General features: G+C 39.4%; 1 protein-coding gene across 1 annotated transcript in view; it reads right to left on the bottom strand.

Annotated features, from left to right (window-relative positions):
* The window catches only part of LOC108757798 (nephrin), a 412,797-nt gene that overhangs the window by 43,770 nt on the left and 350,055 nt on the right, over positions 1–18,972 (bottom strand). The window contains exon 4 of the mRNA XM_018502383.1: positions 5,840–5,950. Coding sequence (XP_018357885.1) covers positions 5,840–5,950 — 111 coding nt within the window. The remainder of the gene's footprint in view (positions 1–5,839; positions 5,951–18,972) is intronic.

The raw sequence follows: 18,972 nt of genomic DNA, 5'->3' as shown, positions 1-18,972 counted from the left end.
AATCAATTTGATTAATGTTTAATTATGCAATTAGAGCAATGCCGCTTGTGTGCATTGACTCAGGAAAATTCGCGATGTTCGCCGCATCGAACGGAGATTAGGGAAAGAATAAATGCGTATTCGCGCGTTTTATCCGAGCTACTCGATAAACGGCCGGCAGCAAGCTTATACGCTCCAGGGAAATAGGGAGAGTGTTTTGCGGTGTTATATAGTCGAAAAAAAATGTAGAAGAGTGGCGAGAGAAACATTCGTTTGTTCCGCATAGAAACACAGGCAAACGGGAATGATATCGAATAAACTGGCCAACTACTGGATGTCTATTGCTACGATAGCTGAAAACTGACGAGCAATCATTACGTGCAATTTGCAGAAATAAAAAAAATACTGCAAATAGTCGAGAGCAATTTATTTGCAATCATGTACCTTTATTACGCGATGCATGAACTGTAATTTTTATTTCTGGGTTACATTACTTTATTACGTTCAAATGACATCAATGATAAGAAATGTATCATATATATGAAATGTGTTTCTGATTTAATGTTGTCACGTTTTGACAATTCTGGACGTTATATTGAACGAAACAATAAAGATTTCAATTTCAAGCAATTTTTTTTCGGCCTAAATTTCACCCACCAGATTATTATTAATGCGTATACCTCAATTCTGGAAAAAAATTTCCTAATCTGCAAAAATAATGCATACGAAAATCCTCAACGAAAATTATTGCGTTTAATCGGTAAAACAGACGACGTCAGCATCCCTTAAAAAAAATATGACTGCATAATAAAAACAAGAATAGGAAAAATACGATCTATTAATATTCTTGTTAGACATGCGGGGAATTGTATTTGGCAGCGTAAAATTTGCATTTAATTGTATGCATCGGTAAAAAATCATGGAACTTTCCCTCAATCCGAATCGGAAATCAAATTCGATATCTCAATTTTCGTCACGCATGTCGCCAGGTTGCTGGAATTAACGAACGTTCCGAGAAACGTCATATATTCCAAAGAGCTGTTTCTCCCGCGGGTCTCATCGGTGGAAAAATTATTTTCCCTCGGCTTGCGTCTCTCTTTTTCTCTCTTTCTTTGGCAAGATTGACGGAACGACGAGAGCAAGTCGCTACTCTGTAACCGCACCTTCGATGCTATTCCCTCCTTCACTCAGTGATAATCATTTCTTCATCTTCGACGGACGGTTTTTGAGGTATGACCGGAATATCTTAAAGCACCGGTGGAGCGAAGACGCAAACCTGTCATCGAGGTTGTACCCTTAAATTTAAACGCCACTGTCGTCCGGTAATCACCCGCGATATGAGAATTTATGCGGGCCGAAAAGGTGAATCTTTGCGTCCATCCGACTGGCGGATGTGGTGTAAAGAAGGGCGAACGACTTCCCTTTTACTCTCTTGCGTATATACTTCCTCGCGTGAAAGGACCCTCAATTCTGGGCACGAAGTCGAGTAATTGGCAATAAATTCCGGGCGCGGGACGAGTCGTAAAATTTTCTCACTAGCATTGTCATAAATTATAGATAACGCGAATACATTCCCCGCGTGAAAAAGGCTTAGGCTTGCTTGTAAATTGCATGTAATAGAGTGCTCGAGACAATATATAACTGCTCTGTTAGTTACGTGATTTCTTTTGATATTGCATATACTATATACACATTTATTTGACTATGAACAGAATTTATAGGGAAAGGCTGTAACCAAGGTACTATATAACGAAGGCGCTACTTACTTCTACACGGATGGTTTAAATGGACGAGACTTTTTTTGTGTGAATACAAATCAATATTGGTAGACGTATTTATACTGAGTGACAGGTGGGAGTGTCTGCTCACGCCCTAGTTGTGGCCTCGCGGTAGTTATTTCTGTAGTCGTTGCGATGTCCGAACAAATAATACCCAGTGCGCACCTACACACCTTCAATAACGTTTTTTCTCCGAACTGTAAACACGGTTTACACACAATTTCGATAGCTTAACATTTTTGTTCGCAAGAAACTTGATCAACGTATGAACTTGGACAATGACACGCGGTACTATTTGTTCAGATATCGCAACAACGACTACAGAAACAACAGTCAAAGCTACAAATATGTAGGATATGAGCAGACACCCCCATCTGTCATTCAATGTAAATACATCTTCCTAGTAAATACACCTATCCCTAGAAGGAGTCTAGCCATACACACAAAATGGCGTATATAAATGTATGTAAAATGTATCACGTGTGTGATATGTATTGTGCCTTGTGTCATGAATGTATGTACGTTCCTGCTTTGATTGGTACCGCCATTGTGCGAGTACGCCAATCAAAAAGGGTCTAGACGATGGCTTGTCTTTTAGAACTGTCTTCTAGGAACACTACATATGGAGAGAATTTTCTTTTAAAATTTACCCTGAAAATATGGTAGTGGTACAATACAATATTTTAAAGATTTTTTACCATGCACTTCAGTAAAATTGATCAAATTTATTTTATACGTTATTGTAGTTTTATTCATGAATGAGAGAGATTTACATTAAAATTCTTCAAAATGTTGTCCCACGACCGTCATATTTTCAAGGTAAATTCTAAGAAAAAATTCTCTCCGAGTACGTTTATCAATATCTGTATTTACCTACACAAAAAAGTCTTGTCCGATATTTGAATTCAGCCGCGTAATTAACTTTGGTAAATTAAAAGAACAAACATTACAGTAATATCTTGCGTTAATATTTTTCTAATAACGTACACGTTCATTTGCGCGTAGATATTCGCGTGACTTACTCGAGAACTTATTTACACGCAGCGGTAGCATTACCGATCGATCTCCGTTTAGACAATACCACGGCAGCAAACTCGAAAATGATGAGCGCGATATTAAATTCCCATTTTTATTACATCAACGTTAACATCGCGCGCCGCTTAATTACGCGGCACATGGCGTTGTTTTTACAAGACGGCGCCGAGAGCAACCGAATTAGGCAAGAGAGAGATATTCGTGCAGCTTCCGTTTTCAGATCTCGCGTCGTGCTGTAGCCCCAGGCACCGCGCACCTCGTTTTATGAAGATTAGATCCGAGACCGGGGCGTAACCCGTACGCGCGTGTCGCACAAATCCCAGACAATTTTCTAGCACGGATAGATATAGGTAACTGCGTGTTATAAAGATAATGAGCAGCGGAACAGCGATCGCCCCGCGGGCAGGCTCGATTACAACGATATTGTAATTTTCGAAAATTCGGTAGAAATGTAACTCGTCATTATGAGAGGAGAGTGGAGATACGTAAGCGAACGCGCTCGTCGATTATGGTATCTCTGTTTTCGGCGTTTTGATAACTACGCGAATTACGCACGTTCGCTCGCGCAAAAAAGGTTGCCGGAATGTCACGTGTCAGCCTGTCACTTACAACCGGGAACGTCGTCCGATCGTTTTAACAAGCGAGTTTTTAATTTTAAATAAAAACACGACCTCTCTTCCTGCCCCTCCCCCCCCCTCACTCTGTCTCTCTTTATCTCTCTCTGCCATCCGCGCTTTGTTCTCCAACTGGCAAAAGATCGCTTGACATTTAATGCTCGTATTATACTCGCCTCGCGTGCTTTATATGTCGCAGCCATGAATCGGATCAAAATTCGCCACGAGTTTCAAACGATTAAAAATAAAAAGGAAAAAAGACGAAGAAAAAAAGAGAAAAAATATCCTCGCTCTCACTTTGCTACCCATAATACTGATCGCGAGAGAGTTCGATTTCACTTCTTCTTCGTAAGCGTTATTTACAATTAAATTAAAACGCCGGATTCGCGTCCGGCGGGAGGAATCTTCGAGGGCGCGACGTCGAATGTATTGTTAAGGATAAGCCGATCTTCTCGATATTCAATTTATACGCCGCAATGCGTTTGATCGATGCGCAGCGTGAATGCAATTCCCATCGAATCTGCATACGGCAATATTCTCTCGGCTTTGTATATTTCGATATATCTACACACACACACATATCTATATGTATAATACTATATATATATATATTATATATATGTATACTATATATATATCCACCAAAATGCGGGATTCGCTGAACAAGGGCAACCGAATACGCCGTTATCCACTGCCTGTATTTGGTAACGATTACTAATACGATCGCTCGAGGACGGGGCGATTCTAATATCGAGATTCATCTCCTCTCGCGGTAACGAAGCGTAATATCTTCCCTCTTTTTGCTCTTCTTTTTTATTTTATTTCCGCTTTTAGTAAAACGAGGAGGATGGACAATATATCGTGATACAACGCTGTTCACCACTGAACGGATGTTTCGATAGGAATTTGCCGTTGACAGATTACATCGGTTCAACATATTTGTGCCATTCCGTGAAAAGAGATTCAGTATCGTCACGACAACTAACACAGTAAGCCATAATAAACATATTGGAAACAATCAAAGAATAAGCTAAATCAACGTAACTGAAAGTAATTAAAGTATAATTAAAGTTTCACTCATAATAATTGCGGGATAAATAATTGCAATATGAATAAATGATGTAAATGTGACATTTCATGATAGTTTTTGATTTTAATTAATTTGCGAATCTAATTTGTTAAGTGTAAACTGAAATCCAGACATTTTCATAAATCCGGTGTTTATCTGAAAAGTATGTCGCGTTTTGATGAAAATAATTAAATAATGATAAATAGAAAGAAGAGAGTGAAAGAGAAAAGAGGAAGAAAGGAAGAAGAGAGACGCACGACGGCGGTAATGAATATTCAAACAGCAGATGACTGCACTCGGCGCGACTCGAGTTTGCCGAATTTTGCCGCGACGCGACTTAAGATCTTTAACGACGTTTCATTCTCGGTATATTCTGAGCCTGGGAAGGAAAGTAGGAGATGCACAGTGCTTAATCACGGCAAAAGCTCGAAAACGTTTCCATGAGACAGAACGACAGGCATCGAGGACGGGCGGCAACCAGGTTGAACCCCACGAAGTAGGGGCAGGAAATAATCTTTTAAGGCGGCCGAAGAAGTTGTCGCAGTTATAAACAGAAATTTAGATCCAGTTGCTAAAGTAAACAGCAGAAAGCACCGGTCGGGTCCTCTCTGTCCCGTTCCATTCCTTTTTCATCGTTCTCGTTCGTGCTCGATCCACTACGCACCAGTTTAGATAACCCCGGAGACTTTCCGCATTCGACTATGAGGATAGAAAGAGAGAGAGAGAGGGGGGGGGGGGGGGGGGAAAACGGCCATCCTCGCGTTTCACTGAACTTTTCACTTAGCCACGCTCGCCGATAAAAAGTTGGCTGATCTAATAACCGGCGACACACCAGCGACTCCGACCACGATCGAAGTTTCCCAAACGATTTCGCGGTGAGGTTGTCGCGAGTGACGACTCTCAAAAATGCGCCGCGTGTGACCTAGGTAAGATTCGACGGAAAAAGGAGAGATCTTACTTCACCGTGAATTTTCGGGATGGAACGGGGAAGAATTTTATTCCCAATGATGTCAAAAAGAAAGAGAGGAGGAAAAGAGATGGAGCGTGCGGGGGTGGAAAACTTGCTGATTTATTCTCGGAAGGTTTCCTCGGAATCGCGTATATTATCTCTTTCAGCGGGTACCTATATCAAACGTCAGTCGCACAAACTTGTCACTCATAATTTAAAAACTAATTGCTTTCTTTTTTATTTTTCAAGAAAAGTCAATTTTAAGTTAATCGAAAATGAAATATATAAAAATCACTTACTGGAACATCTTGTATATATAGACAAGTGTAGATGTGTCACAACATACGGTTAGTGAAGGCAGATAAACATTTCTCAGCGTATACATATTATATTACTGTATTTTCTGCTAGCTTACCACCCGTGACGCGACACGTGAGATAGGGTGTATCGCCTTCCTCATAAGGGCCAGCTGTGCCGTTCAAGATGCGGCCCCATCGATCCAAAATGGTTGGCTGCTCTGGTGGAACTGCAATAGAAGGGAAAATTTGTATAAATGCTAATTCCAAAAGGAAAAAAAAATGAAATTAGCAGCGTTGTGCAAAAATAAGATATTAAAAAAATTATAATTTGTTTTTAATATATATAGCTACATAAAAAATTAAATTTTATTAAATGTTATTCTTTCCTTTGTTTTTCCGTTATTATATTAGGAAAGATCATCTTAGGATAATACAAAGTAATTGAAAATTAATAACATATAAATAATAGATAATAAAACAAAAATAATTTTAATTTTATATACAATAATTATATCATAAAGGAATATAACTGAAAAATGTCGAATCAGTGAGCTAACTTTTTGAGAAATTCGTTTGTTATTTGGTGGCTCAATATATTATTTATAACACTGTTCAAGTGTATAATGTAACGTTTCCGGATTACCTTTATGAGTCGTACGTAACCTTATTAAGATTTCACGAGAGCAGCAAGTTTGGACACCGCATGGATATCAAAGATATTTATGTCACTTGAGTTATGCATTTAGCCGTAACTGACCTCCTGCTTTTCTTCTTTATATATGGAACAAATTCAACGTATACCTGCAACGGAATACGTGCTCGGTATCAGCTATACCGGTGTGTAGCTATGATCGTTCGCGGATTAAACGCAGCGATATTTTTTCGCGGAATATTCGCTCTCGTGAAATCGAAGCGAAGTCGGATAAACCGGCTAGGATATTTCTCTTGCTTTTTTCATTATTTTGGAAGTTACGCGCATACGTCGAATGTATCCGGTGTTTTATCAATGATGTTGGTGGCACTCGCTCTCTCTTCTCGTTCTTCTCTATTCTCCTAAATCGCTACAAATCGCGTTTCCCTCAGTTTCCCCTTTACCTCGTCCGCTCTGTTAACGTTTTTTCGTAAATTATACGGCCTCAGGTAAAACGCCTCGGCTTCTGTTTGTCCATCCTGAGTAATCTTCGGCAACCGTTATGATGTATATATCGATGTTTTATCGATTCTTTTAATTTAAAAAGCAGTGCTTCAATGTTTTCGAAATATGCTGTTCGCGACTAGGTAGAATATTGCTGCTCGATATATCGGCTGAAGGATCTCCGGGTTTACTCGACACTACGAGTCCTGCGTTTAGCGATACGTATACCTATACGAGAGTGTACACCAGCCACTCCGACACGGCCTTTTCTCCCTCGAAACATCTCCCGGTTTGCCGCACGATATTCGCTAGAAAGAGAAATATGCGTATATCTATCGAACCGTGAAATATTCAACGCGGATTTCACGGTAGGTAGTATTTCGCATCGTTCTTTTTTTTTACAAGCAATCCTAGGACCGACTCGAGCCCGAAAAATTGTTTAAACAAGAAATTCTTGCGCAATTTGTGCGATCTCAGCACCGACAAGTCATAAGCGGCGTTAATCTATCGTCGAATAACAATAACAATAACATAAAACGCTCGATAATTTGACAAAGCAAACAATAGAAAACGACCAAAACGAGCAAGAAAGTTAGATTATAATAAAAATATATATTTGAGGTAAAAAAATCACTCAATTCTCATACATAATACGTTTCGACTACACAGTCTTCTTCAGTTAGTAATATATAATATGTACGATTAATATCAATTTCTACCAATGTCAATTAGCTTTAATCTCGGTTTTATTTGCTCTTTATCCTTTTCTAATTCTTAGAACAAGAAAAAGATGAAAAGTAAGAAGTTAATTTAATATTGGTAGAAACGGGCATAAATGTATCGATTGGATAATTGTCTTGTCTATTCATTCATAAGAAATTTCTGTCTTTTCGCGTTGCTCGCAGCTTGTTGAGAGCTTAGCGAGGACCATTGCGGTGTTACGTCGAAACACACGAAATGCTACCAGCTGTGTATGCGCATTTCGACAAAAATCCCCGAAATAGCTCGGGAGATCTTCGTATCGCATTAAGGAAAATCCAGCGTTAAAGGAAAACGCGATCGTGCGGGAGGTAGAATTAAGTGAATTCTAAGAGTTTTCTTAAGTAACAGCTACGACCAGCGGGATTGTCAGATAGATCATCGCGGCGAGCGATCAAAAATCGAGATGGACAGCGTTATCGGATGTATGTATAATAACGCATGGTTGCTCGACGGAGGCACTTAATCAAACGTTCCCGCGTTCCGGCAAATTCAATTTTGGGGCATCCACCGTAACATCCTCCCGCCAACACCTCTGCCGCTCTGGGCCAAGAGCGAGCCTTTCTCTTTTTTTGCCCCCATCTTCCGGCTGTATCCCCTTTGCCTCTCCCATCTTTCCAGCTATCTCCTTCCTCTCTCGTGATGGCGCAACATCGCGATGAAATTTTCTCCCTCTAACCGCCGTTCCACCTGCCGGAACATACCTGTAAAGTATTCACGAGGATTTATGGTCGCTTTTCAATCTATAATCGGGGTGTACCCGTGGAAAATAAAGCGTCATCCATCGTGGCCACGCACGTCAGCGTGCCAATCAATCGACGCCCGCGCCGTCTCTTTCTTCCCTTTTTTTTATCTTCTCTATTTTGATGCACCCTCTCGTCTCGTCCTTTTATTTTCTACGCCGTGGCATTTCACTCTGGTTTCCTGGTTGCTCCGCTCCTCTTTTTGATCTCCCTATCTTCTCTCATTTTTTTTTAATATTTTTTTTCCTTTTCAGACAGCCTTGGGAGAGGTTTGGAATAGAAAGGGTACGCTGAAGAGATATCACTGTAGGATTTTCGCATGGAAAACGCCTCGCAGAAAGCCCCTTGTGTTAAGCTCGTTTGACGCTGCGCGCGCACGGACTAAGCTTCGGGCGTAGATTAATTAAATCCGCATCAAAGTCGATGCGCGAGAGCGTGCGAATTGCTTTCCTCGATGTTGCTATTCGTTTCCAATTCATTTTCTTCAAGTGCGTCATTTCCTTTAGAATCACGCTCGTTATTTATGAAATCGTAATTTTAGATATCCCCCATCGACGTATATTTGTACAAATTTCATAATTATACATTTCATAATACGAAAGGTAGAAATAAATTACGTAAATTACGGTAAATTATTCTATACGCAATATATCAGAATTCGTACCGAATTGCTTGAAACGCGACTTGAATCTACATTTCGTAATTATACCACTTTATGTGAATAATCTCAAATTTCCCAATGCTTCATCAAAGAGTCTTCGTAAAATTAAAAAATGTAATTAAAATTAAATTACGCTTAATATTGTTAGAGAATCCTGATTGATATTAATATAATAAAAAATTATAACGTTAGAGGATGTTATTACATTAATATTTTATATTTAATCGAATGCGGTTAAAGGAAGGATCAACGTCGTCCTTTTGAAATTATGCGTAATACTGTTACTGACATGTAATAACAACTAAACGTCGCATTTAGATGACGATGCGGTGAATATGGTAATGTTCGCGTAACGTTTAATGACATCGTCGATAATTTAGTCCAATTTACTTCGAAGAGCTACGTGTCCGGCAAATTAAACGGGGATCATAGCATGTCGTGCATCATCCGATCTGCGACGATCCGCGACGACGGGCGACGACACCCCGGAGAGCTTAATTTTTACGAGACTCTCGGGGCGATATTTCGCTGGACTTTTGCACGACCATGGACGGCACCTGGTATATTTTCTCTCTGCTCTTTAATCCAGGATTCATCCAGATCACTCAGCAATCTCTCTATAACTTGGCAGAGAAGATTATTTATTGAACCTGGGGACCACGCTGACGTCAAAATAGAGGCCATATCCGCGACAAATAAATTGGAGATCAATCAGGAACGTTCGTCTTGTTTTTTTTGGCAGGAAAAAGATGACTAAAATAAATATGGCTTAAAGTCTTAGATCAACGAGTTTTTATATAGGATATAAATCTTTGTTAAAATTTTTTTCTAAATGACATTTTTATTAAAATAAAATTAAAAAACTCTTTCTTCTTTTATTTAGCTCTAGTAAAAATTTAAGAAAATTAATGATATATATTTTGGTGTGATATGTACAGATTATACTTTCTTTTTAGATATAAAAAAATTTCTGAATTAACTTAAATCATCGAATATATAACTCTTCTACAGATTAGAGTATAGATATAAAATAAAACGTTAATATCCACAAGAGTTTCAATATATTTTTATCTCATAGATTGACGTGAATTCGGAAAGGTAGAGATATTCGGAATTATTCGTCAATCTACAAAATCGATTATCAAGCAAACGCGAGGGCGGCACGATATTTCGGAATTTACTGGTTATAGATTTCATTATCGGGTTTAATCAGTCGAGTGAAACGAAGTCAACGAAAAATCTGAAATTAAGCAATTAACGGTCACGACGTATTGCGAGGGAATGAAGTCATCCTTTATCGGAATATCGCGTCAAGCTGAATTGATGCAGCGAAAGGCGAAGAGGTACTAAAAGCTTCTATGATGGAGTTCTGAAAGGAAGCTAAATTTCATCTCGTTTATCGAGCAAAGCATGTGTCTCATTTAATCACATAACCAGGTATTACATTCATTAATCATTTATAAGAGTCTCCGAGACGTGGAACTTATCTGCGGACAACAATATGCATCTTTTGCGTGTGTCTCACATCTTCAATTGTAACGTACATTTTAATTTGACTTCTCACAGATCATTCAGGATAATGAAATATTAATCACATATCAAACGTGTATTATCAGACGACAGATGACAGATTACATATTAAACATGTCGCACTTATGAGATTCGTTTAAACTTCAAGTTAAGTGGTTGAGTTAAATAAGACGCTTGGATATCTTTTAGATTTTCTTTTAATACATCAATGATTGAGAGCAGAAAAATCATATTTCTACTCTTAATCATATCTGAAATAAATTAATTTAATATAAGAATATATAATGTATTATTTGGAACATAAAAATTTGATTGTTCTTGGCTTTTTTTTTATCGTATTCGATATATTCACACGTACGATCGTGCTTAAAATCCTTAAATGTTTCTTTTAATAGTTATCTCTGAGAAAGGTAGAGATACATTTTTGTACACGCGGTACATAAATTACCCTTTTCAGGATAACGTAAGATCGATACTATGCGCGATACTAATCGGGAGTTACACGCGCGCGCGGCTCTATCTCAGAGAAGCATCGCTCGCAGGCGAAACGTAATCGTAGAGTACGCCGGTAGTTACAGATACAACGCCGCTTTAGAGATCGAAGTAGTCGTCCATTTCTGCAAATAGGAAGTCTAGTTTCGCGTGCAATGTCGTACACGTGTAACAGTCCGCCTCTGCAAATATGGAGTTTAATTTGCCCGGGACGTTACGTACATGCATCTGCCTCTTATGCAAATGTCTTGTATATACTCAGTCGTTACAGAAGTAATGTAAAACGCATATGGTCGACAAATAAATTTATTTTACTGCATTTCTGTAGCAAAATACTACGCCGCGTGCACGGTATTTTTCTAACTCTGGTCTTTTTTCCTATCTCCTTTAAATGTTTATCGTTGAATTCTCATGCGAGATAAATTGGAACAAAACCGACCTAATTACACGTTTAATGCGGTCAAAGTTTCAATCTGCTTGCGCGCACCTTGCTACTGTTATTCACGACAATTGAGAAGTTCTACGTTGAATGCGGCTCGTTATCGTCACGCCGTCACGCCGAAGAGAGTACACAGTTTTGAATTCCGCGCTGTAAGAGAAGAACCCTCTTGGCGGGACCGAACTAAAGCTCGTGTGCGAGCGAAAGAGATCGAGTACGACTGGATGGAGATTGTAATGGCAATTACCAGTGGTAATCAATGGGTCGCGCTCAGACCGCGCCGATAATTTCAGGACCGGCTGGAAAACGGATGGTATACGAGGCGGTATGGAAGCGTGTGTGTTGCGCGTGAGGGTGGAAGAACCAAAGTGGCGGAGGCGTGTGCTCACCGCGATTTTAATTGAGTTAATTTTAAGCTCGCGCCAGGTAGGGGGGCGGCTTCGCGTGCGCGCGAACGAAGCGTCGAAAAGAAAGATTTCGGCGGGCATTACCGGTCGCGTGCAGTTAAAAACATTTTTCCAGAGCGTACTTTTTTTTCCTTTCTATCAACTGGCAGGCATCTCACAAAAAATTTCAAAGTCGGCTTACGGTAGATTTTTTTTGTTCGCCACACGGAAGTTACATTTTGCCTCGGGTATCAATCGGATTAGAGAATGCTTTCCGTATATACTGAGCTTTTTTCCCCCTGTTGGACGGGAAAATGTGTCCATGCATCTTCGTTTTTGTGAAAAAAAGCACAAAAGTACGAAGGGTTAATGATTCTGTCGTTCCGATATCAAAGAAGACGAACTCGGTAATTCACCTACAATCAGCAGCATTCTCCTAAAATCGTAAAAATGGTAGTAACGAGCTGGTGGCTGGTAGTACGCGTGTCCCGAATGGCCATGTGCAATCAAGTCGCGATTTTTATTACATTTTTTTCTGCATGAATTCATGGCGCGTGGAAACCAGCAAGCACACAGACGCGAATGCATAGATCGCAAAGAGAATATTCGTGATTTTTATCAAAGAAGAGTTTGCAATGTAAATGGAATGAGTCCGCGCGGATTGTCGATTATGAAGTGTTATGTGTGTGTGTGCGATGTAATTAAAATTATTATTTTATTACAGTACGCAATTAAATATGTAAGTTCAATGAAGTATGAAACATAGAGGATACGTTTTAAAAGTATTGCAAGTACTGTAGGCATGCAGTATTCATGTTATTCAAGGTTGTCACAAATTCTCCGTCCTAAAATTTGATAACTTTTCCCTATTTAATGATATCCAAACAAAATTTCATGAATTTCTCCCTGACTTCCCAATAATAAAATTGTTTGTATTTTCGTTCTGTTTAGGAAATCGTTAAATATTTTACAGAACAATTTAACATAGCAATATAAATTATTATTAATGTTGTTGACACTGTTTGCACTTAATTGTTAATTTGATAGTATTTTAAAACTGCAGATGCGATGTACGCGTATCGAATTTCTTTAAAACTAAGAATTTTTAATTTTTCAGAAAATTTTATAAAATTCTCGACTTTTCCCTGAATTTTCTGACCACTTTCAATTTCCTCGATATTTCACCCATTCCCTGATTCTCAGTTTTGTGGCAACCATATTATTACGATGCTTTTAAACAAGACTAAAATTTCATCGCCGATAATCGGGATACTTTTCGATCGGAAAAAAAAAAGAAAAAACGGTTTTTGCTGAGGATGTTTGCCACAGGAATGTGTGAAATTGTTGTACGGGGATTGACCTACTGACCCGCAGGTTCAAGTAGATTGCGGTTATCGAGATTCCGGCTAACTCCCTGTGAGGCAAATCGTACATCGAGATGGCATTTGCAGACGAAATTACGTGTCACGAAAATATTCGCTTATTATTCCGCCGCCCTCGGCACTCGAAAACGAATATCGCCACATATTTCCATGAGATTATTTATCTTCCGCGCGCGGAAACGATCTGTGCCCCGGCACTTCTTTCCGAATATATATCACTTACGGCTACATGAAGGCAACGATCAAGTGAAGAAAACGAAGACGAGAAGTTAACGGATCGTTTGTCATGTTCCAGCTCGTTTTCCGTAAATTTTTGCGTCGCGGCGACGGTCACGTTGAACGCGGAAATTCCAGCGGGACGGATGATTAATTGAAATCACTTTGGGATTTTTGCGAAAGCGGGGATTTAATCGTGTATCTCGTTTTAACTGTATTACGTTACACGGTGCATTAACCGCATAGGAACAAGCAGATGCCGTCTCTCTCGGGTTCCTTGTGCTTGCCGTCGCGCGGATTACCTTGTCGTTTAACTGCATAACAATAGTATCACGGCTCGCCGAGCCGTGTTTCATTTCATTTCTTCCGAGAGACATGCGTATGCGAAAATTCTCTCCCGTCACATTTTCGGCACTTAAACGCGACGTGAACAGGCGAGCTGACGTTATGCAAGCCGAATAAAGTTATCGACCGCAACACGAATATGTGTGATGGAAAGTATATAAATTATATATACGAGGTGATGCAAAATATAGATCGAGAGAGGATCTTAGAAACGCATAGTATAGCATATCTGTAAAACTGAACAAAAGAATTTGAAACTGTGCCATTGCTCCGATTCGCCGGGGATGAGAGAATCCGCTCCACTTTTATTTATACGATCCAACGTCTTTGTGCTTCAAATCGCATACGTCGATATGCTGTATCATTGTCGCTGAGTATTGTTTCATCGCCTTCGTTTGAGCTCATGGCGGTCGGGGAAGACGCGTGTTTCAGACTGTCGTATTGAGGCTAAATTGTTATCGACAGGAATATCATCGTTCGCGGCGTACGGTATTGGTTAAGGCGACGCGACGTCGCCGGAGTACAAGCGGCCAAATCGATTCTCAAGCAATTACCACCTACGTAACACAAGCGCTTAAATCGACGTGCTAAACAGGGCCTGTGATTTCATGCCACGATTCCGGTCCCACTTTCTCTGCTTATTGAGAAGGGTACGAACGTAAATGATCGAATCACGCGAGTTTTTCCCTTTTAAAGAGGATCTTAAAGTCGTCTGTTTTACCGATTCAATAGAACTTACACACACACATTTACGTGTCATTGATACATTACAGTACATACTATTATATTAATATCGCACGCACCATTTTACGCGGTAAATAAATTTTTACAATACGTTGTCGTATTGAATCAAGAAACGTGTTACATTACAAAAGTGATATTAAAAATTATATATGTTACCAGCCAAAAAATCACGTTTAAAATAGGCATTCTTGAAACTTATTGGCCAGTTTTGGGCTTAAAAAATCCTGAACCTAAATCTAAATAGCCTATCTGGTGATCCTCTTCAAACTCCATAACTTTTATTTGAAACATTTTTTTTTAATGCTTTGTTTTCCAGATATTTTGTGACTAACAATAAGTTAAAATGGCCAAATATGTTCTGACCCAAATCGGGTACAGAATTTATAGGATCCCATCTAGAATATCTGTTTCAAACATGATCTTTCTGGTTTCTGAAACTGGTATTTAACGTTAGTGTTTTGAGTATCACTTCTAGAATATATCAGATTCCCTCGTCTAATTATAAGAACTCGACATTGTTTTTTCACGTAAACTACTAATCTATGAACTATACTTTCGTAAGTACAGAGGTACAGAGATTGCAAAGTTTTTATATCAACATGAAGAGAATTTTCTTTTAAAATTTATCCTGAAGATATGGTAACTGTAGTACCTACAATACAATATTTTGAAGATTTTTACTATGCACTTCAGTAAAATTGATCAAACTTATTTTATACTTTATTGTAATTTTATTAATGAATAAGAGAGATTTATATCAAAATTCTTCGAAATACAATGTTGTCCCACGACTGTCATATTTTTAAGGTAAATTCTAAGAAAAAATTCTTTCCGTGCAGTAAACGTTTCATAATAATCTAAGAAATGGTAAAGATTATAGTTTCAAAAATTTGTTCTATTTTCGGCATAAATTCTATCATACGTACTAAAGCGTATCCATTAATTCGAGAAAAAGATTTTAAAATATGTAAAAAAAGAAAAAGAAAATTGCGATATAAAAATTATTGCGTGTAGTCAATAAACAAACGACTGTGTAGGACTTCTTAAACGAGATAACATCTTCTGATTCCATAATGCTAAAGAAAAATCAGGTCACGATGGAAGAAGCGAAATCCCGAAAACATCGCTTCGCACGTCGGTAGACTAGGTCAAGAAGTTGGAATCAGCAAGTCGCGATGTTGTTAGAGAGGGACACTCGAAAGGGAGAAGTTTTTCCGTTTATTTGTCGCCCGTAACGAGCGAAGTTGCGCGACTTTATAATACCATGACAATTCGCCAGATTTAATATGCATCGCGATGGAATTCTAACCGGAGTCAAGTCCCTGATTTTATCTGTCAACTACCGTTTTCCCACCGTTCTCTCATTCTTCGACTTTATGAGCCGATCATTTTTCCCGCTTTGAAGATTGACGCGAGAAGAGATATTCTCAATATACTACACTATTATCTCCGCGAGCGAGTGAATTGCACGCTAATGGATTATATCCGGTAGACGGTTACGTTCGAGTTAAGATCCATCATTCGTAACTGCGCTATTAAACCCCCTCGAAATCCTCTCTCACCGACGTGAGGGATTACACGTATATATGCGTTGGCGACACGATGTGGCGCGGGTGCTCCGTCCTCGGATTTCAATAAAAACGTCAAATTTTATTTTCAAATTCACCGACACCACTGTCGCGCCCATCGTTCATGTTCCTTGTCACCGTCGAACTCATCTTCCTTCGTCTGGGATCTCGTGTCATTTTTCCACCGTCCTTCTCCTCCTTCCTTTCTTCTCAGAGTCCCTCGGTATGATCTGTTCGCTGTATGTCACCGAGTGTGTTCTCCAAGTTCCTCTCATGGAAAGCCGATCGCAATAGAAATGAGAGTTTTAACCTACTAGCGAGACTACCACGTATTATTTTCGAGACGTGATCGGTTGTTATCGTTACTTCTCTTCGATATGTTCAACGGTTAAAACGAGTGACGTAATTAGAGCAGCTCATGATATGTTCATAATGGATATAATGTTCGATGTCTAAATGTCTCTCTCTCTCTCTATCTCAAGTTTCGCGTCTATTTTGCGAGGTGTAATAAAAGGTATATTCCTTCGACATATCGGAAGACACTCGCGACAGAAGGATATGGAAAGGTACGTCGGCGATACAGTGATATAACCCAGCGGAAAACGGTTTGTCAGAAGGTCGTGAATTAATTCGCGCCCTGCACCACCTACTCGGCCCCACCCGTTCACTCGCCGGAAAGTTAAATTCACGAGTCGTGCGAGGTACACGAGTTTCCACTATCGTTCTAAAATTCAAACGAGCCACCGGCGAACTGGGCACGGTACTCGATCGTCGGGGTCGCGCCGCGGTTTTAAAATACTTGTCCGACCGAGACCACCTGAGTCGACTGCGAAACGAAATTCGCGAGCGATATCTCGCAAAAGGAAAAGGTGGGGGAGAGGCGTACCATGGTATATGCGGAAAACGCTACCGGAGGCGACTACATTTTAGAAAGTAGATTGCTCGGGACTTTGGGCCAAAACGAAAAATTAGCCGTTCTTTTCAATCGAACTTTTATTTTTGAAGCAAATTGTTAATGAAAATCTATATTATAAGACCGCTGATGGTATAACCATAGTATACCAACGTCAAGTTGTCTTTCGCGAGAAATAAAATGGTGGGTAACCATTGTCGATCAGTAGATAAAATTTAACGTGTTATTGACCAAAATTTGTTCTTAATTCAAAGCTCGCTCCTCTCATTACTGTCTTTTGCCTCGATTCATTCTGAAAGTCCATTTCTGGTTTTTTAAATTCACCGTCCGTCCAGAATAGCCCAATCGCACATAGACGGAGCTTGAAGAATATTTCATCTTCTGTTCGAGTGGCGGAAGCAAAATGAGACATTCACAAGCGTCGTTCCGATTTAAAGTAATCGCCCTCGTCCAGCCTCGTTCTAGTATCTCTCTATCTCTCAATCTCTCGTAAGATACGACGTATTTCACCAAGAAAGCATAAACGCGACGAGAGAGAGAGAGAGAGAGAGAGAGAGAGAGAAAGGAGGAAAGCTGGAGGGTGGAAAAACGAGGAAACGAACTTGTTTCATCCTCCGTTTCTTTCTCCACATCCATCCTTGTTCCTATTCCGTTATTCTTTCCCCTTTCTCTCTATCTATCTCACCGCTAGTCGATTTGAATAAGCCTGCTGAGCTTGAAACTCTCGCGAGTTGAAAAGCCGCACAGTGTTTGTCGAATGCCACTTCGTATGCCAGCAACGCGAAGTACGTTCCTAAGCAGGCGAGCATTTTCATATTCGGCCGTGTGCGCATTGTACGTGAGCGAGTTTTTATGCCAAATGTAGAGACAGGGCGAAATGGAACCGAGAATGCAACGGCGACTCTCTTTTTCCCCGACGAAATCTGGGATTACCATCGCCCTCGTTTCGGGTTCACGAGTCGACGAAAGAAACGCTTAAAACGCGATGATAAAGTTTCAGCTTCCGTGTGACTATTGCACTTGTAACAATAGTATATATAAAATACTAGCAAATGTTTTTGGTAGTGAGTGTATAATATCATTATCGATGTAACCATATTGGAACGCGCTTATTGAGACTAATTAAATTATTGTAAAATATTAATTATATACGGCACAATTGCATAATTAATTAATCATAGCGTAATATTATTATAATAAATCAATCGCTTCTTTGAAAACTAGACTTGTATACACAGAGTGAAAATTGTTGTCGAAAGATTTATAGATTAATATCAACTGATTAATTGAACTACAGACTATAAAAGTGACCAGAATCTCAAATAAAATTGAATTAATATTGCAAATTAATCATTTCTTTGTTATTGTATATGCAATTTCTTGGCCATTTTCTACAAAATTACCATTGTGAGAAAAATCGATTGTGTATTAATTATACAAAATTGATTTCTCTTAATGAAAAAAAAAGTACACACATAAAGGAGTAATTATTTTAAAATAGAGCATAATTCAGGTAATTTCTTGTTCGCAATTATGAAATAAAGTAAGAACGTGGATTGAAAATTTACAGGTTACAATGACGTGATTATGCGGCGTGTAAATTACTAGCGAGGAAATCCGATGACATACCAGGAGCGAAGAATCCCGGCAATCTAGCTACCGTAAATGCCGGGCCTACTTTATCGAGGCGACAATAGCTGCCTGCGGAATGATACGGGCCACACGGGTAATAATAAATATTGGATTCCAACGGATTTCAATATCACTCCGTTGCACGAATCATCCTTCATTTCGCATTATTGGAACAGTTACGAGAGTTCCTTTCCTCCTCTCTTCTCTCTTTCCTTCTTTCCTCTCTCTTATCTCCTTTCCCTTCCTTCCTGCTTTGATCTTCCCCCCTCTCTCTCACACACATGCATTCACGCACCCTACCGGT

This window comes from Trachymyrmex cornetzi, unplaced genomic scaffold (assembly GCF_001594075.2).
Source record: "Trachymyrmex cornetzi isolate Tcor2-1 unplaced genomic scaffold, Tcor1.1 scaffold147, whole genome shotgun sequence".
Lineage (NCBI taxonomy): Eukaryota > Metazoa > Arthropoda > Insecta > Hymenoptera > Formicidae > Trachymyrmex > Trachymyrmex cornetzi.
The sequence above is the reverse complement of the archived record's forward strand: the minus strand, read 5'-3'. Positions and strand labels throughout refer to the sequence as shown.